Source organism: Paroedura picta, chromosome 2 (genome assembly GCF_049243985.1).
Source record: "Paroedura picta isolate Pp20150507F chromosome 2, Ppicta_v3.0, whole genome shotgun sequence".
NCBI lineage: Eukaryota > Metazoa > Chordata > Lepidosauria > Squamata > Gekkonidae > Paroedura > Paroedura picta.
In genome coordinates this window covers 124,821,119-124,842,200 of record NC_135370.1, presented here as the reverse complement: position 1 = coordinate 124,842,200, position 21,082 = coordinate 124,821,119, and the positions used below count along the sequence as shown (strand labels likewise).

General features: G+C 43.2%; 1 protein-coding gene across 3 annotated transcripts in view; it reads right to left on the bottom strand.

Annotated features, from left to right (window-relative positions):
• FUT8 (fucosyltransferase 8) overlaps positions 1 to 21,082 on the bottom strand; it is a 145,835-nt gene that overhangs the window by 97,528 nt on the left and 27,225 nt on the right. For all 3 annotated transcript variants that reach the window (XM_077322472.1, XM_077322471.1, XM_077322473.1), the window contains one exon: positions 12,773 to 13,161. In XM_077322472.1, coding sequence (XP_077178587.1) covers positions 12,773 to 12,975 — 203 coding nt within the window. In that variant the 5' untranslated portion in view covers positions 12,976 to 13,161. The remainder of the gene's footprint in view (positions 1 to 12,772; positions 13,162 to 21,082) is intronic.

Sequence of the window (21,082 nt, the reverse complement as noted above, 5' to 3'; positions counted from 1 at the left end):
ACTTCGTTGTCCAGATCATTGATAAAATGTTGAAAAGTACAGGATCCGGTACCGAGCCCTGTGGCACTCTGCTGCTCACCTCCCTCCAACTATGATCAAATACCATTGACAACCATGAGTGTGGTTTTCTAGCCAGTTCCTTATCCACCTTACCATCTGAAAATCCAGTCTACAGTCCTCCAGTTTACCCATCAGAATATCATAGGGAACCTTGTAAAAAGCCTTACTGAAATATAGGTGAACAACAATATTCTCATCCATGTAGGAACAAATAATACTGCCCAGCAGAACATGGAACATATTTAAAAAGACTTTGTGGATCTGGGGGGGAAAGTAAAGGACCTGGGAGCACAGGTTGTGTTTTCATCAGTCCTTCCTGTAAGTGGCCGAGGCATAGGAAGAGAGAGAAAAATTATGCAAGTAAATGACTGGCTACATCAATGGTATCGATGGGAACAATTTGGATTTCTGTATCATGGTCAACGATGTCAATATGAAGGGCTATTATCAGGAGATGGCATGCACCTCACAAGGGATGGAAAAAGTATTTGGGGGAGAACCCTTGCATACCTGGTAAAGAGAGCTTTAAACTAAGCACAAAGGGGAGCAAGACATAAATTCAGAACTTGGTGTGATGGCAAGATCTGAACATGAGAAGATCTCAAATCTACAGGGAATGTTACATAAGCAGGGAACTACTAGCTTACAAGGACATTCAAAAACTAAAACCATGAGGCACACAAAGGATGGATTACGATGTCTCTGCATTAGCACAGAGTATGGGAAACAATCAGGAGGAACTAGTAGTCATAATAGAGAAAGGGGGCTATGACCTATTAGGAATCACAGAAACTTGGTGGGATAATACAATTGGAATACTAAAACTGAGGGGTAAAATCTATTCAGAAGGGACAGACAAGAAAAGAAGGGGGGAAGTGTAGTAATATATGTTAGGAATCTTTATACTTGTGAAGAAATACAGGTACCCGAGCATGAAAGTTCAGTTGAGTGTATTTGAGTAAAAATAAAAGGAGTAGGAAATGAGAGTGATATTATTGTGGGTGTCTGCTACAGACCACCAAGCCAGACAGTGTACTTGAATGAGATACTGCTAGACCAAATTACATAATTTTCATAAAAGGGGGAAACAGTGGTCATAGGTGACTTCAATTAACCAGATATCTGTTGGAAGACCAACTCTGCTAAAAATGCAAACTCCGTTAAATTCTTAACTTGTCTTGCCGACAGGTTCATTTCCCAGAAAGTAGAGAGGGGAACCAGGGGCTCTGCTATTTTAGACTTGATTCTCATCAACAGGGAAGAACTGGTAGATGAGGTGGAAGTAGTGGGCATACTTGGTAGCAGTGACCATGTGCTTTTGGAATTTTCAATTGTGGGAAAGAGAAAACCTTTACGTAATCGTACGTATAGACTGAACTTCAGGAAAGCTGAATTTCACAGATTCACAGGTATGTTGCATAGAGTCCCGTGGTCAGAAAGACTTAAAGAGATGGGAGTCCAAGAGGGCTGGGAGCTTCTTAAAAGTGAAATACTGAAGGCTCAATCACAAACAATTCCCTTGAGGAGAAAAGATGGAAGGAGCCTAAGGAAGCCAAGTTGGCTCCATAAGCAGTTGTCAAAAGATTTGAGGAATAACAAAGAGTCATTTAGGAAATGGAATGAAGGCCTTATTACCAAGGATGAGTACAAACAAATAACCAATAATTGTAGGGGGAGTGTTAGAAAAGCTAAAGCTCAATATGAGCTTAGGCTAGCAAGAAATGCTAAACATAACAACAAAGGCTTCTTTAGTTATAATTCAAGCAAGAAAAAGAATAGGGACACCATAGGACTACTGCGAGGACAAGAAAGTGAAATTATAACAGATGATGAAGAGAGGGCTGAACTGCTTAAGTCCTATTTCTCCTCAGTCTTATCTAGTGAGGGAAGTAGTGATAAATGTGGCAAAAATGTAACACAAGACGGGGGATGGGAATGGTGGCCTAGGATCACTGTTGGAACAGTCCACAAACATCTAGTTTCTTTAAATGAAACAAATTCTTCTAGGCTAGATGAACTGCATCCAAGGGTACTAAAAGAGCTTGCAGATGTCATCTCAGAACCTCTGTCCATTATTTTTGAGAACAGATGAGGTGCCAGATGATTGAAGGCGGGCAAATGTTGTCCCCATCTTCAAGAAAGGGAAAAAGGAGGATCCGGGTAATTATCGACCCGTCAGCTTGACAACTGTAGCTGGCAAATATTTTGGAACAAATCATCAAACACTCGGTCCTTGAGCAGCTGGAACTGAGAGCTGTGATTTCTAAGACTCAGCATGGGTTTTGCATGAACAAGTCATATCAGACCAACCTTATCCCTTTTTTCGAGAAAGTGACTACCTTGCTGGATGAGGGGAATGCCGTGGACATAGTTTATCTGGATTTCAGTAAAGCTTTTGATAAGGTTCCACTTGATATTCTTGTTGACAAGTTGGTAAAATGCAGTATGGATCCTGATTCTGTCAGGTGGATCAATAACTGGTTGACAAATCATACCCAGAGGGTACTTGTTAATGGTTCCGCATCTTCTTGGAAAAGAGTGACAAGTGGAGTACCCCAAGGATCTGTCCTGGGGCCTGTGTTGTTCAACATATTTATAAATGATTTGGATGAGGGATTAGAGGGGATACTTATTAAATTTGCAGATGATACTAAACTGGGAGGAGTGGCAAACATAACTGAAGATAGCAACAGAATACAGGATGATCTTGATAGGCTCAAGAAGTGGGCTAAACTGAATAAAATGAAGTTCAATAGGGACAAATGTAAATTTCTGCATTTAGGTAGGAAAACCCAAATATAACAATATAAGATAGGGGAGACTTGTCTTGGCAGTAAGGTGATGGTACCGCTTTACTCTGCTCTAGTTCGGCCTCACTTGGAATACTGTGTTCAGTTTTGGGCTCCCCAGTTGAAGAGGGATGTTGACAAACTGGAACGTGTCCAGAGGAGGGCAACAACAATGGTGAGGGGTTTGGAGACCAAGTAATAAGAAGAAAGGTTGGGGGAGCTTGGTCTGTTTAGCCTAGAGAGGAGATGACTGAGGGGATCTGATAACCATCGTGCCATAAGGAGGATGGAACAGAATTGTTCTCTCTTGTCCCAGAGGGACAGACCAGAATCAATGAGATGAAATTAATTCAACAGGGATGTGAGTGTCCTGCATAGTGCAGGGGCTGGCTAGATGACCCATGAGGTCCCTTCCAACTCTATCTTTACACCGCCCGTGGCGCCACGGGCGCCACGGACTAAATAAAGCCATAAGGGCTGTGTAGGAGGAGTTAGGGCGGGCTCGGTCCGGGATGAGGAAGGGTGCCGATTGGCCCCTTCCTCTTGACGGACCATCGGCCGAGCCAATTGGCAGGCGCGAAGCGCCTGCCGATTGGCTCGGTCGATTCCTACCCCACTCACAAGGAAGCAACTGCGAGCCGCGCGAAGCGCGGCTCGCAGTTGCTTCCTTGCTGGCGGGCTGACGCGTCGGAGGCGCGAAGCGCCTCCGACGCGTCAGCCCGCCGGCCAGGGAGCCCCCGGCAGTCGCGCTAAGCGCGGCTGCCGGGGGCTCCCTGGCCGGCGGCTTGGCGTGGCGAGAGGCGCGAAGCGCCTCTCGCCGCGTCAAGCCGCCGCTCAAGGAAGCAACTGCGAGCCGCGCGAAGCGCGGCTCGCAGTTGTTTCCTTGCTGGCGGGCTGACGCGTCGGAGGCGCGAAGCGCCTCCGACGCGTCAGCCCGCCAGCCAGGGAGCCCCCGGCAGTCGCGCGAAGCGCGGCTGCCGGGGGCTCCCTGGCCGGCGGCTTGGTGCGGCGAGAGGCGCGAAGCGCCTCTCGCCGCGTCAAGCCGCCGCTCAAGCCTTCGCGGTAAAGCCGCCTCCGCCCTCAAGACTCTTGAGCCGCTTCTGCCGCCGACGATCAAGCCGCCGCCGCCGCCGCCGCCATCAAGCCGCCGCTCAAAATGGCCGCCAGCCGTAAAGCCGCCTCCGACCTCAAGACTCTTGAGCCGCTTCTGCCGCCGCCGATCAAGCCGCCGCCGCCATGAAGCCGCCGCTCAAAATGGCCGCCAGCCTTCATTGTCAAGCCGCCTCCGCCCTCAAGCCTCTACTGCCGATGATCAAGCCGCCGCTAAAAATGGCCCCCAGTCAGCAAACCCAGCGCAGGGTAAGAAATCTTTCACTCTCCCACTGCCTCCTAGCGCCCATTGTATTTAGGATACAATGGGCTCTTTTACTAGTTATTCTATGATTCTATGAACAGCCAATAGGTTGCCATGATCTAATATGCCTGTCACTTGGTCAAAGAAGGAAACCAGGTTGGTCTGACAGAACCTGACAAATCAGCATGGATTTGTCTCCAACAGGTCCTGCCAGACCAACCTGGTTTCCTTTTTTGACCAAGTAACAGGTTTGCTGGATCGGGGAAATTCGGTTGATGTCATTTACTTGGATTTTAGCAAAGCTTTTGACAAGGTTCCCCATGATGTTCTGATGGATAAATTGAAGGACTGCAATCTGGATTTTCAGATAGTCAGGTGGACAGGGAATTGGTTAGAGAACCGCACTCAAAGAGTTGTTGTCAATGGTGTTTCATCAGACTGGAGAGAGGTGAGTAGCGGGGTACCTCAGGGCTTGGTGCTTGGCCCGGTACTTTTTAATATATTTATTAATGATCTAGATAAGGGGGTGGAGGGACTACTCATCAAGTTTGCAGATGACACCAAATTGGGAGGACTGGCAAATACTCCGGAAGATAGAGACAGAGTTCGAGATCTGAACACAATGGAAAGATGGGCAAATGAGAACAAGATGCAATTTAATAAAGATAAGTGTAAAGTTCTGCATCTGGGTCAGAAAAATGAAAAGCATGCCTACTGGATGGGGGATACGCTTCTAGGTAACACTGTGTGTGAACGAGACCTTGGGGTACTTGTGGATTGTAAACTAAACATGAGCAGGCAGTGTGATGCAGCGGTAAAAAAGGCAAATGCCATTTTGGGCTGTATCAACAGAGGCATCACATCAAAATCACAAGATGTCATAGTCCCATTGTATACAGCACTAGTCAGACCACACTTGGAGTACTGTGTGCAGTTCTGGAGGCCTCACTTCAAGAAGGACGTAGATAAAATTGAAAGGGTACAGAGGAGAGCGACGAGGATGATCTGGGGCCAAGGGACCAAGCCCTATGATGATAGGTTGAGGGACTTGGGAATGTTCAGCCTGGAGAAAAGGAGGTTGAGAGGGGACATGATAGCCCTATTTAAGTATTTGAAAGGTTGTCACTTGGAGGAGGGCAGGATGCTGTTTCTGTTGGTTGCAGAGGAGAGGACATGCAGTAATGGGTTTAAACTTCAAGTACAACGATATAGGCTAGATATCAGGAAAAAAATTTTCACAGTCAGAGTAGTTCAGCAGTGGAATAGGCTGCCTAAGGAGGTGGTGAGCTCCCCCTCACTGGCAGTCTTCAAGCAAAGGTTGGATACACACTTTTCTTGGATGCTTTAGGATGCTTAGGGCTGATCCTGCGTTGAGCAGGGGGTTGGACTAGATGGCCTGTATGGCCCCTTCCAACTCTATGATTCTATGATTCTAACCTGTTGGGGACAAATCTTTGCTGACTTTCCCAAAACAACTAACTGTTCTCAAGATGGTTGCAGATTGCCCCCCTTAAATTCTGCTCCATTAGCTTCCCTGCAATTGAGGTCAGACTCACTAACCCATAGTTTCCCAGGTAATCTCTTCACCCATTTTTGAAGGCTGGGATAACATTCATACTCCTCCAGTCTTCTGGCACCTTCTCCAGTCCTCCAAGAGGTCCTAAATATGATGGGCAAGGGTTCTGCTAGCTATCCATAAAGTTTTTTGAGCAGTCTTGGATGCACACCATCCAGCCCAGGGGATTTGAACTTATCCAGTGCAGCCAGGTGCCTCTCAACAACCTTTCTGTCCATGTCAACCTGCCACCCAGACACTATACCTTGTCTATTATCATCCCTAGATGTGTCCATATTCTTCTAGGGGGAAAATAGATACTGAGCCTTTCTGCTTTCTCTCTGCCCTCTGTCAGAGTTTCTCCATCTTTACCCAACAGCGGGTCTATTGCCTCGTTTGCCCTATGTTTGTTCCTCCTTGTTTTAGTGGGTTTCTCTGGCCAGTCTCAGCTCACTCCCACCTTTGGCCTCTATGATGGCTGACCTACAATATCTAGTAATCTACAGATACTCTTCTTTAGAGGTCTGTCCTTCCCTCCATTTCTTGAACATTTCCTTTTTCTTCTTTAGCTCCTCCTGAACTCCTCTGTTCATCCAAATAGGGTTCTTGTACCCCTTACTATGTTTCTGTCTTGCTGGAATAGTCATGGCTTAAACGTGCAATAGCTCTTGTTTAAAGAGACCGCACACATCACTTGTTCCTTTCTCTTCCAGCGTTTTGGTCCATGGGATGATTCATCACGTCTCTGAATTTATTAAAGTCTGCCCTACGAAAGTCTAACAGACATGTCTGACTACGAACTTCCTTGGCCACCCATTTTAAAAGAAATTCTAGGAGGACATGGTCACTCCCCCAACCAAGGTCCCTACCTCCTTTACCCCATCCCACAGCTCTTGCCTGTTGGCCAATATTAAGTTGAGTATGGCTGATCCTCTTATAGGCTGATCCTCTTCTTCCACATTTTATAAATGAAATTGTCTGCCAGGTAGCTCATAAAGTTGCTCAACTCAGGATGCTTAGCAGAGTTTGTTTCCCAGCAAACATCAGGCAAATTGAAGTCACCCATAACTACAACGTCCTGTTGTCCAGAGAGTCTATCAAACTGCTTAAGGAGGGCAGCAGCCACATCTTCACTCTTTGTTTTTCCCTCCTTTATTTTCACCCAGATACTTTCTAATAAAGTGTCACTTTCCTCCTCTAGTATCAGTTAATGAGCAAACCCTCTCCTCACATACAGCCCCACTCTACCTCTTCAACCTTTTCTGTTTCTTTTGAACAACTCATACCCATCCACTACTGCATTCCAGTCATGGGAATCATTCCACCAATGCCTACTGTAATGCCTACTAAATCATATATCTCTGTCTGCATGAGAAGCTTGAGTTTTACCTTTTTATTGCCCATGCCTTGGGCATTGGTATATAGGCACCTGAAGCCTCTTATCCTTGGTTCTATTTGACCCATCCTTCCCAGGCGAGCCATCAGTATTTGCTCTTTTACATTAGAAACCCTACATTGGACATCTCCTTCAGTTTAAACTTCAGTTTAAAGTTCGCCTGATGAATCTCCCCAGGATCCTGCCACATTATTTCTCAGCTTGGATAAGTGAAGCACATCCTGTGCTAATAGGCCTTTTCTAGAAAACCTATCCTGTGGTCCCAGAATCCAAATTCCTTCTCCGGAACCACTGATGCAGCCAGCGGTTTACCTCCATTATCTTCAGTTCCTGACTCATTCCACTTCCCCTGACAGGCAAGATCGAAGAGAAAACCACTTGTGCCCTCATTCATTTCAGTTGCCTCCCAATATTTTCATAGTCAGCCTTAATAATGCATAATTCTGTTGGTGGCCATGTTGTGCATTCCCACATAGGACAACACAAACAGGTAGGGATCCATAGGTTTTATCAATTTTGGCATTCTGTCCATAATATCTTTAATCTTTGACATTGGCAAGCAACAAACCTCTCCAACTAGAGGTCCAGGCCTAGCCACATGCTGTTCCATGACTCTCAGCAGAGAGTTACTGAGGACCAACATTTTTCTTTTCTTTTGAATGCCATTTCATCCTGTCTTTTCTTCACTTTGTGTATATTCATACAGCCTACAATATCTCAAAGAGTTGCTGTGAAAAAACTAAAGGGGCAATCAAGGATGCTACCCTGAACTCTTTGAAAAATCAGTACAATAAAAATATACTAGACAGGCAGGCAGATATTTTCTTCTATGAACTTATTTTCCCAATGAGATCATGTATTTTAACAATACCAAATTATGACAGTTACCTCAAGACACTAAATGATGGTGTTCTGGAATGGTTAGCATTCCACAGCATTCTGAAAACCAGATGGATTAATATCTGGGGGCACAATGTCTTAACTATTTTAATCCAACCAGATCATCAAAAGCCTGTTCAGTCCTAACTAATCAGCTCTGCCAGTTCAGCCACGACTCCTGTTGGCAAGCCATGCCAAGGCAAACCAACAACATATAAACCTATCCATGGTACCTAAAGCAAAGTTCGGAGGTGGGGGGAGGGGATGAAAGCTGGAAATGTGTCATAGTGGGAATCTATTGAAGAAAAGTTCATGATGATTTCAGACATACCCTATTTGCTGGCATATAAGACTACTTTTCCCCCTGAAAAACATGCCTCCAATTGGGGGGGGGGGTCGTCCTATATGCCAGGTGCACTTCAGTTGGGATAGACATAGCTGCCCATAGTGGTCTCCCGATCCCTGGCCACCTCTTTCTACATTCCATCCAGTATCGCGCGGTATCCAGTGCGACTGCGGCGGTTCATCAGCGCGGCTGCGGCAAGCATCAACAGCGAGACCGGTGCCAGCCTTTTCGGCGTGACCAGCTTCGTTCTGCTCAGCGGGAAGCAGCGGCGCTCTGGCCTGCCCCTTGTCTACGCAGAGCTCGCACATGCACACTAGTGCTGGTCACAGGGAGATGCAGGGGCGGGCCGGAGACGCTGCGGTCATACAATGGTGACAAACTCTATATTTTGAGTGGAAATGTTGGGGGGTCGTCTTATACGCCCAGTCATCTTATACGCCGGCAAATACGATAAATACCTAATTCAGTATTAGTGAAGAAACATAACAAAACCTGCCACAGATATCATCCAGCGAGGCTCCCACACTGTGCTACCACTCACCAAGGAAGTTTCCAACTCACTGCTTTAGCAAGCAGAATCCAAGGCTGGCCCAGGAGAAGGGGCATCAAGCCCAGGGATGATGCCCTCCCCTCAGGAGCTTCACAAATGGAGGTGGAGATGAAGTCAACTGACCCAGCCGCCTTATCAGGCTGGGAAGGCAGCAGACTGGCCAACTTCGGTGGAGGCACCCTCCCACTGGGCTGGGACTTTCTCTGCGGCTTCACTACGCAGCAGCCAGCCAGGGTATACTGACTCCCACACCAAACAAAACAAAAAAGCCAAGCATGCATGAGAACATTTCAACCTCCCAGGGTACTTAGTGGGTGACCTCTAAGGAACTTTTTAAATTGCAAAGGAATTTCGGAAACAAACTGGAACAGGAAACTGCTGGATTAAAAATTATTACAACACTAAGTACAATTGAATCCCCAGGGTTTAACCGAGATATCAGATTCTTATCTCACAACACATGCTAAATTCAAGTGGGTAGCCATGTTGGTCTGAAGCAGCAGAACAAATTTTGAGTCCAGTAGCACCTTTAAGACCAACACTGGCATTGTATCTAAAGAAGTGTGCATGCACATGAAAGCTCATACCTTAAATAAAAAATTTGTTCTACACATGCTAAGTCACTCAAATCTCACTTATATCAGAATTAAACCTTCTTGGTCTTAACCTTTAAGACCAAGAAGTTTTAATTCTGATATAAGTGAGATTTGAGTGACTTCTCACACCTGCTGTTAACTTTTATTATCTATGCTAATTTACTGCTATTCACGTTATTCCAATCTTGGTTGTACTTATGCATCTTGACTAATTAGCCCTTCCTGGCAACTTCCCTCCCCCATATGTAATATTTGAGGGAATCTTTTTCAATGTATCTGGGAAAGTGTGCATCTACACATGCTAAGTCTCTCGGTTCTCACTGATCCTGCGTTGAGCAGGGGATTGGACTAGATGGCCTGTATGGCCCCTTCCAACTCTATGACTATGATTCTATGATACCCAGAATTGAATTTTGTTAGTCTTGGAGGTGCCACTGACCTCAAACTTAATTCTCACATCTATTTGTTAACTCTCATATGTGTACGTTAAACGCTGCCGCTGCCCATCAACACATGGAGGCCATTGATGGAGCGGAAGAGCCTGGCAAAACAAAGGAAATGCATGGGGATGATGGGAGCAGTCACGCAACATGCAGTCAAGCACCTCCTACCTAACTCATGCCCACTAGGGTTTGGGGCTGAGGCAGCTCAACTATGATTTAAAGAGACCGGATTAGCCTAGAGGTCTCTTGAGCCTGCTCCCTTGGACACGTGCTGTTTCCTGCCACCCAACTCCCTTTTTAAATGTTAGTGTGTCCTCTGACTTGTCATTCTTGTCACAGCTGGCATATGTTTGTGGTTGGATCCTCTTGGGCGCAACCTAGTTCTGTGGGCTAGGTTGGCGCCTGTTAGTGGAAGCTTCCTTACAAGCCTGCAGATGTGAGCAGGGGCCATTTCTAATGGGAGATAAACTGCCTCACACTGCGGGCTTGCTGGGAGGGGCTCCAAGAGAAGCTGACGCCTGTGGGCCCCTCTTCTATGCTTACCTTTCCAAGTGGTAGCAGGCCTGATGGTTAGGGAGTGTTCAACCAGTGGGTCACTTCACTTATTTCCGTGGGTGAGTCTGCTGGTGATTTTCCCTTCCAGTGGGGCTGCCGTCTAATGACGGCAGCAGGGGAGGGACATGTCAGGATCTGTCCCCTCACCTTCAGTGTGCCTACACTTAATTTTCTGTTATACAATAAAGCTGTGCCCCTGTTTTTTGCCAAAACATATCTATGGTCTCATGCTCTTTGTGTGCCAGAATCTGCCTTCCTGCCTTGCAATGTTGATTTGCTGCCATTTGTAGGTCTTACCAACTGTTTTAATCCAATCTCAGCAATACTTATCCACTATGCAATAGTGCTCACTTGGTGATCTTAGGCCTGTGACACAATCTCAGCCTAAGCGACTTCAAAGTATTGTTGTGAGGAAATGTTTGTATTTGGGTTTTTCCCCTGTGGCTGCCATTCTGTCACTTGTGCCCACCACCTTCCTCACTGCCATTCTCTCTCCATCAAAATCTAACCTTTAAAGAAAAACAGGTGTGATCACGTTACAATGCTATTTCCAGCTGTTAAAAAATTGTGGTTACGCTGCAACAGCAATGTAACACGATAACCAGCACAGTGCATTGGGTTGGACTAGATGACTCTGGAGGTGCCTTCCAACTCTATGATTCTATGAACCTGTGGCTTTAAAAAAAGAAAACCCTCACATACTTGAGGGGAAAAGGGGGAGGTTTATCAAGGCACAGAATGGTGGAATTAGGTGCAAGCAGCCACCATTTTGCAAAACAAATATTTTTGGAAAAGGGAAGGGACCAAAGCATCATGGGAGGCTGCCTCTGACTTAGCTGAAGAAAGCATATGGCAAATTTCAGCCTAGGAAACATGGGGAGGAAAGCCCAAATGCTGAAAAGCCTAGAATAGACTCACAGCATCCAAAGGAAATCTAAAAGGGGCTAAAACAAGGTATGTCTCCTAATGTGGAAATTGTCCTTGTTTACTGCAATTCCAAATAATTTAGAAGACTGGACTCTAATACTGACCCAGAGGAAGAGGGAGTAGGGAGTAGAGACACTAATGAAAAATTATTAATTTCTACCCTTTGTGTTTCTTATGGTAATTGGATACATGTTCCTAAGAAAATATATTATTTTATCTCATGATTACCCCATAGGTAGCTCTTCCTTCTTTTGAAATATGATCATCAGTTATGCATGAAGAAGAAAAGAGTTGGTTCTTATATGCCACTTTTCACTACCTGAAGGAATCTCAAAGTGGCTTACAATCGCCTTCCCTTTCCTCTCCCCACAACAGACACCCTGTGGGGTAGGTGAGGCTGAGAGAGCCCTGACATTACTGCTCTTGTCAGAGCAGTTTTACCAGTGCCGTGGCGAGCCCAAGGTCACCCAGCTGGTTGCATGTGGGGGAGTGCAGCTTCAAACCTGGCTTGCCAGATTAGAAGTCCGCACTCCTAACCACTACACGAAACTGGCTCTCATAAAGCATGTAACAGAGAAAACAAGTCCTCTCTAGAAACAAAAGTTTTACCTTTTTACCCTCTCTCTCCCCATCTGTGAAGACTGGACTGTGTCAAGAAACTTTAGCACCATTTTTCAGGACAATTAATAAATGAAAACTCTCGATTTTGTTTAACTGGCCAAATATATAGTGTGTCATAATGATTAGAAAAGACTAACAGGGAACTACCAAAGCTACCTTCTTCTTTCCCTTCTATTTGGGTGAGATGAAGGGAAATAGTAAAATAGACTGGGGATCTTAAACTGTTTCTTAGGATTAGTAAAAGTTAAATTAAAACAGTGTAAGTATTCTTGTTTGTTCTGTCTTGCTAGACTTCACAGTCCCTGGATGAGAACCTGTTAACCTTTATATAGCCTTCCTCCAGAGTAAATCCTGTTTCCCACCAGAGGAAGGCACTGCATTTTGCATTGCTGACTGTAGGGTTAAACCTGTTATCACCCGCCCAAAGCCATCAACACAAGTCTACATAAAGACAATGTAAAGAACCAAGTACTAATGCATACACAGCACCATTATATTTCTGTCATAAAAGAGCATATGCAAAAAGGGAAAAAAATCCTACCAGGTTATTTCAGGTCAGATGGCAAGCAGCATTTATACCCAGCTCCAAATATGGAATTCAGGGAAGTTAGCAAAATATTGTATTAGTATGAATTTAGGTTACTAACAGAGAACATGAAACATATCATTCATATTTTAAGAAAAAGTTTTCAGAAGCCTACCTGAGAGATTCTGCCATCCGTCTTAAATCTTCATTTTGCTGTTTTAACCGTTCAAGTTTTGCAAGTATCTTTGACAGTTCTCGACTAGAGTGATCTGGATGTTCATTGTCTCGTACCAAATGTCCACCTATGTAAAACAGTAAGGTTCCCCAAGCAAAGAGGATGAGCATAATCCAACGCCAGGAACCAGTCCATGGCCGCATTTTCAAATGTTCACCAAAATGGTTTTGTTCACAAAACAAACATTGTAACTCCTTGGTACAATGATTCCAAGGTTTCTTCACTTTTCATCTACCACATTGTATTCATCACAGCATATCTTCAACAGCAGATCTTAAAAACAATGATAATTAAGGATGAGTAATCCAAGTTCTAGCATCATTGATAGTCTGTGGAAAAGATATAAAATGAAAGTTAAATTTCATCAGTAAGTTAACAGTGTACTAAATAACTTCTAAAGTTCTTTGGCTACTAGAAAGCTCATTGACAGAATTACAACTTCTCAGCAATCACATTGGAATAACTTTCTATATCAACTAAATAACTATGTTTAAGAATTTAGCACATTTCCCTGCCTAATGGCAAATTTTAAGATCTGATGCCTATCCATTAGGAAGCAAGATGGGTCCACAGACAAGTATACAATCAAAGATCTTTGCAAACTCAAAGGCCCAGAATGGTTCCAACAAGCCCTATCCTGCTCTCTGTTCCCCCAGAGTCATGAAACCTTGAAGGCAACTGAAGGGGGGAAAGAAAAATGGTCAGTTGAGCCCTTGTTATAGTTTATACTAACCTAGACAAGGACATTATTAGGTTTTATCCTTTCTCACACAGGGCAGTATATCACATTACTTGCCCAATTGCACCAGCAATACTATACATATTTGCTGTAAAGGTAAAGGTAAAGGTATCCCCTGTGCAAGCACCGAGTCATGTCTGACCCTTGGGGTGACGCCCTCTAGCGTTTTCATGGCAGACTCAATACGGGGTGGTTTGCCAGTGCCTTCCCCAGTCATGACCGTTTACCCCCCAGCAGCAAGCTGGGTACTCATTTTACCGACCTCGGAAGGATGGAAGGCTGAGTCAACCTTGAGCCAGCTGCTGGGATTGAACTCCCAACCTCATGGGCAAAGCTTTCAGGCGGCTGCCTTACCACTCTGCGCCACAAGAGGCTCTTAATATTTGCTCTCTTAATATTAAAATTGAAACATACTCAGGCTTGGCTCTGAACAGAAAAGCAGAAAAGCACAAATAGGAATCAATAAGGCATTGTTGTGCAGAAATGTCCTTTAATGATAACACAAATTCCAGAGTCAACCAAAATGGGCTCCTAGGTTAAATCACCCACTTTCTGCCTGTCTTCATCAGGGGTTGCTCTTCAATATATAATGTGTTGATACTATAGCATATCACCTTGGCTGATGCTCATCATAGTATGTTTTTTCCCCCCAAAAGGTGCACCTTAAAGGCTTTAAAACTTAAGAACTAAGGTTCTGTTAAGGGGGGTGGCCTTAAGGGTGCATGCCCAACAAACGTTTTAAACTGTATCTGTTTTAATCTTAACAAGAAAAAACAATTCTAACACTCTAAACACTTTAGTACTAAGAACTACTGACTTATGAACTACAATTATATTTGAATTAATGATTAATTTTAACACTACGCATTAATAATTGGGGAGAGACCAGTCAGACCTGCTACTCCCAGCATAGTCAGGAAGACAACTGGAGAACGGTACCTCCCACCACGCAGAACAGGGAAGTTGAAAATTAAGTCTTCCCTCCCAGTTAAAGTGGCAGGAAACACCCACTGAGGCATCCTCCTGAATATCAAAGGAGAGTAGCAGTTACTTCAATTATAACAGGCTGCTATAGTTTCAACTAATAATAAAACATTGTTGAATACAAAAGCATTTATTTGAAATAAAAAAGAGTAGCAGTCATGAGTTCAGAAAAGAGGAATGGGGATTCAGGAGGAGAAATAATTACAAGCAAATTTAGAATGAAGACTGTTACCTTACATCTGAAGTAACTTATGCACAATCATGCAGAATATGGTTGAGAAGCATACCTGTGTTTTGGCCATTTGGGGAGGAGGTAAGTGGGTAAACATGACCATGTATGGTCTTATCACTTGATAAATGTTCAACATTTTTTCTAAAATATATAAAAAATTAACTCCCACCCATTCAGAAAACCATTCCAGGGCCATCAAGAAACCACAGAGTTTCACAAAACCCTGGTTGCGAACTATCTAGGGATACTACTACAGGAAAGAATGCATGAAGTAAACCAAGGCCTGGATGCTCTTGTAGCAGACCTGCAGGAGACAAATACAGTCCAACCTCAGGGACATTATGATGAAGCACAACTCCCAGGTTTCTAGAAAAACAGAATTTATTTAGGAGCTCAAAGTTATTTGTTAAAACTAGATGATTATGAGAGTTAGATGCACTGAAAAATAAATTGGAAGAAAAAATAAGAAAAAATAAGAAGAAAGGTGATTCATACATTCCAAGAAGCAAGAGCACTCTTTGAAAGACTTTCCTCTCAAGGCCCAGACAACAACCAACAACCAACATCTCAGAAAGGAAAGTAGATCATTGCAGAATAATCTCAGCAGCATAACATGACTAATTAAAAATCCTTTCATTAAATGTCAACAGTTTCAATGCCCCTGCAAAACATTTGAAATACTTTCACCAACTAAAGAAGGAGGCTGTAGACATCATCTGCCTACAAGAGACCCATATTTTAAAAGATCACGAGCACCTTTTGGATACTAGGAATCTAGGGCAAGTCTTTAAAGCTTCAGCAAAAGAAAAGAAAAAAAAGGTGGCTGTATACATCTCCAATCCAAATGTCATAGCAGATCTCCTAGCACAAGGCCGCTTCATCTTTCTAAAATTAACCCTGCCCACTGGGAAAAACTTTATGCTGGTTAATATCTATGCACCCAATGCCAAGAAAGACTACTTTTTTACCACACTTTTCCAGCATTATGCAAACCTAGTGGATAATGAGGTGATAATGATAGAAGATTGCAATGCTGTCCCGGATCCACGAATAGAGAAATCAAACATAAGAGGTGCCAAAATGCCCAGGAAGGACCTGCAAAACATGGAGCATAACAAAATGGTGGACCTTTGGAGGCAAAGAAATCCTACAAAAAGAAGCTACACCTTTTCTGAACGGCACAAGACATATTCTAGAATACATCAATGCTGGGTCTCCAAGAATCTGTTACTAGACATGATGGACATTGAGATGCAGCCATGTACATTCACTGATCATGTACCTCTGCTAGTTGAAATGAGATATGAGAGGAAAGGAATAACATGACGATGAATGAATGAATTCATATTAGATGAAAATACAAAAATTGAAAAATGTGAAGCAGAGTTAAAAGAATTCTTTCAATTCAATAATACTGCTATAAAATCTACAATATGAGAAGCAAGTGAAGTCTTTATAAGAGGCAGGCTAATTAGCAATAACTTGCACCTGGAAAAAAAGAAGGAAAAACTGTAGTACATCCTGAACCAACATCAAATTCTAGAAGCCAGTCATCAGAAGAATCCAACCAAAGCTTTGTTGAGATAAGTTAAAAAATTAAGAATGCAAAGAGCTATATTGAAGACAAATGAAATGAGGAAGAAGCTTCAAGCTCTATGCCAACAAAATTTTGAACCGACAAACCAGGGAAATGGTTAGCATCAAGCCTAAGGAAAGATTTTGGGAAGAAAACTATCCCTCTAATCAGGTACAAGGATAAAGAATAAAGTAATAAAGAAAAAATACAATGGTTTGTAATTTTTTTCAAAAAAATATGTGAATCCCCAAACCTAAAAGACATAAATTTGGACAAATTTCTTCAAAATATCCCTTTGAAAAAGTTCATGGCCGATCATCAAAAAGTATTGAACCAGAGGCTCACCACACAAGAAATCTCAGAGGTAATTGTTGTTAGTTGCAAAGTTGTATCCAACCCATCTCGACCCCATGGACAATGATCCTCCAGGCTTTCCTGTCTTCTACCATTCCCCAGAGTCCATTTAAGCTCACACCGACTGTTTCAGTGACTCCATCCAGCCACCTCATTCTCTGTCATCCCCTTATTCTTTTGCCATCAGAGGAAATATCCTCCCTAAAAATTGGTAAGGTGCCCAGACCAGATGGTCTCTCTGCGGTTTACTGCAAAAAAATGATGTATGTTGTAACACCAGCACTGCAATGAATAATGAATGAAATGATCAACCAGGAAAGTAGATTTTTTCCTAGTGCCTGGGAACAAGACTTCATTACTCTGCTCCTGAAAGAAGGATTGGACAAGCTAAACCCACAGTCATATAGAATAATCTCTCTGTTAAATGTTGACTATAAGATTTTCACCAAGAACATTGCAGAAAGCCTTAGGAAGTGCATATCGGATATGATTCAGGGAGATTAAACAGGCTTTATGCCAAGAAGATACATGAGAGATAATATACATTTTGTGTTAAATTGTATGAATTTAGTGAAAGCTAAAAATAAAGAAGCAGCTCTCATATTCCTGGATGCAGAAAAGGCATTTGACAATGTCAGGTGGGATTTTGTACATCATAGCCTTCAATAGATTGATTGTGGTAATAACTTCACAAAATATTCTATTTTAGATACATTCTAAACAGGAAGCTAAAATTTTAGTCAATGAGACGGCTACAGAGGAGTCAATCCAAGTTAATAAAAGAACAAGACAAGGGTGCCCACTGTCTACACTTCTGTTTGATATAACATTAGAGGTGTTGGCAAATAAAATTAGAGCTGATCAAGAAATTGCAGACATAACAGTTGAGAATCAAAAATACAAAATAGGAGCTGTTGTTGTTAGATGCGAAGTTGTGTCTGACCCATCGCAACCCCATGGACAATGATCCTCCAGGCCTTCCTGTACCATTCCCCGGAGTCCATTTAAGTTTACACCGACTGCTTCAGTGACTCCATCCAGCCACCTCATTCTCTGTCGTCCCCTTCTTCTTTTGCTTTCAATCGCTCCCAGCATTAGGCTCTTCTACAGGGAGTCCTTCCTTCTCATGAAGTGGCCAAAGTATTTGAGTTTCATCTTCAGGATCTGGCCTTCTAAGGAGCAGTCCGGGCTGATCTCCTTTAGAACTGACCGGTTTGTTCACCTTGCAGTCCAAGGGACTCGCAAGAGTCTTCTCCAGCACCAGAGTTCAAAAGCCTCATATTGCAACTGGGAAGATCATATCCTTAACTAAACGCACTTTTGTTGTCTCTGCTTTTTAGGATGCCATCTAGATTTGCCATAGCTTTCCTCCCCAGGAGCAAGCATCCTTTAATTGCTGCAGTCCCCATCTGCTGTGATCTTGGAGTCCAAGAAAATAAAATCTGTCACTATCTCCATTTCTTCCCCATCTATTTGCCATGAATTGAGAGGGCCGGATGCCATGATCTTTGTTTTCTTGATGTTGAGTTTCAAGCCAACTTTTGCACTCTCCTCCTTCACCCACATCAACAGGCTCTTTAGTTCCTCTTCACTTTCTGCCATTGGAATGGTATCATCTGCATATCTGAGGTTGTTGATATTTCTCCCTGCAATCTTGATCCCAATTTGTGATTCCTCTAATCCCGCCTCTCTCATGATGTGCTCCGCATACAAGTTAAATAGGCAAGGCGACAGTATACAGCCTTGCCGAACTCCTTTCTCAATTTTGAACCAATCAGTGATTCCATGTTCAGTTCTCACTATTGCTTCTTGACCTGCATATAAGTTTCTCAAGAGACAAATAAGATGCTCTGGTATTCCCATCTCTTTAAGAACTTGCCACAATTTGTTGTGCTCCACACAATCAAAGGCTTTAGCATAGTCAATGAAGCAGAAGTAGATGTTCTTAGAATCATAGAGTTGGAAGGGGCCATACAGGCCATACAGTCCAACCCCCTGTTCAATGCAGGATCTTCTGGAACTCCCTAGCTTTCTCCATGATCCAGCATATGTTGGTAATTTGATCTCTAGTTCCTCTGCCTCTTCGAAATCCTGCCTGTGCTTCTGGAAGTTCTCGGTCCACATATTGCTGGGGCCTAGCTTGTAAAATTTTGAGCATAATTTTGCTAGCATGAGAAATGAATGCAATGGTGCAGTAGTTTGAACATTCTTTGACATTGCCTTTCTTTGGGATTGGAATGTAAACTGACCTTTTCCAATCCTGTGGCCATTGTTGAGTTTTCTAAATTTGCTGGCATATTGAGTGTAGCACTTTTAAGATTTTGAATAGTTCAACTGGAATGCTGTCACCACCACTAGCTTTATTGTTGCTCAAAATAGGAGCTACACAGATGATATTATAATCATCGAAACACTGGAAATTTGAAATTGTATCACTGCACAGCAGCTCTCACCTGGGTGGCAGACTGGATCAGAAACCAACAAAGGCAGATTTGGAGATTGAAAGAGCGGAGTCACCCAAGGCTTTGATAACCTGCTATGGCCTCAAGGAATGGGAAGAACATCAAAGGACTTGCAACCTTTAAGGGGTCCTCTGCTTAAAATCTGGAGAAGATACCAAGAAAGAATCAGTCTGAGAACATCCCCATTCAAATCACCAGCACAGGCATCTATGGATCAAGTACAAATACGTAGAATCGGCTTGCTGAGATACAAAGATCTGATAACTCCAGAAGGGAATCTTAAAGACTATGCTCAATTAGCTAAAGAGAACAGAAATCTATCATAGACAATTACTCTCAAGAATGAAGGAAGAAATAACTCGAGAAGGCAAACAACTAAGATCTCATACGGACCCCAATTCCATGTCCAAATTATGCCCCCTCCCCCAAGTCTGGTCTGGAGGAAAGTCACCTTCTGACCCCAAAGCGGCAATCAGCATTTTCCTGGACATGCATATGCATATGCAGTAGAATAGGCTGCCCCAAGTTCAGCAGTGGAATAGGCTGCCTAAGGAGGTGGAATAGGCTGTGGAATAGGCTGCCCCCTCACTTGCAGTCTTCAAGCAAAGTTTGGATACACACTTTTCTTGGATGCTTTAGGATGCTTTGGGTTGATCCTGCGTTGAGCAGGGGGTTGGACTGGCCTGTATGGCCCCTTCTAACTCTATGATTCTATGATATGCATATGGATACATATGCCACAGGAGAGATTTGCCATTGACTTCAGTGGTCCCCATAAGTTATAATGGATCTGAAAAAAATCAGGATTCTCAAATATTTATCAAATCTGAATGCCATACTGGTATTGGGATTTTGAATGTCAGGAAAGATATTTTTGTGGTTCGACATACCTAAATATTTTAATGAGTTTTTTCTCCTTGTATACTCCTAGTCTAGACCCATGGCAATGAAGCCCTTGAGAAATTTTACCAGGCTTTCCATGACTTCCACGTCGCCATCAAACTATGAATTATTGTACACAAGAAATTAAATTCCGAGAGAAAGATATGGTGAGAAAGATGATTGGAAAGGCCAGAATAATATCCAGGGACAGTTTGCTACAAGACAATCCCAACGAAAATGCCAAAAGAACTTCACTGGTGGTCACCTATAGTTCACAACTCAAGTCAGTTCAAGACATTATTAATGACTTACAACTCTTACTGGATATTGATACTTCCCTTACACAGGCACTGGGAGGCTGACTTTTCTTGCTTACTAACCTGAAACAACTTCTCACCTGTAATGATAAACTACTTAACATTAACATGGATTCTGGTGTCAGGGCTGCAGCAAACCAAGATGCCAGCTTTGCTCTTGTATACATGCTAGCAACACCCTCAGTTGACCCAGCAATATCAGCCATGCCATCTCAGGTTCATACTCCTGCTCATTCTGTGATATGATTTATGCCATCATGTGTCAGTAATACCCGTCCACTCTCTGTACTGGACAAACAGGTCAGTCCTTTGACAAAGAATTAATGGGCATGTCACAGCACTCAAAAAACATTTAAACATTTAAAACGTCCAGTACATTCAATTGCAAACAGAGTAGTATATCAATCTCACATCTGAGCTCCTTAAAAACTATTGGGTGTATACCATCAGGACCTGGAAACTTACTGGTTTTTAATTTCCCCATAGGTCTATAGCTTCATCTCTGATCACCTCAATCAGACTTAGTTCTACAGACTCCCTTCCTGAAAATAATGACTGAATCAAGGGTACATGCCCCCTACATTTTCCATAGAGAAGCAAAAAATTCACTGCCATCTCCCCATCTTGCTTAAACCATCTCTTTATGCCTTGATCATCCAAAGCCTCAACTGCTTCTCTGACTAATTTTCTGTTCCAATTATGTT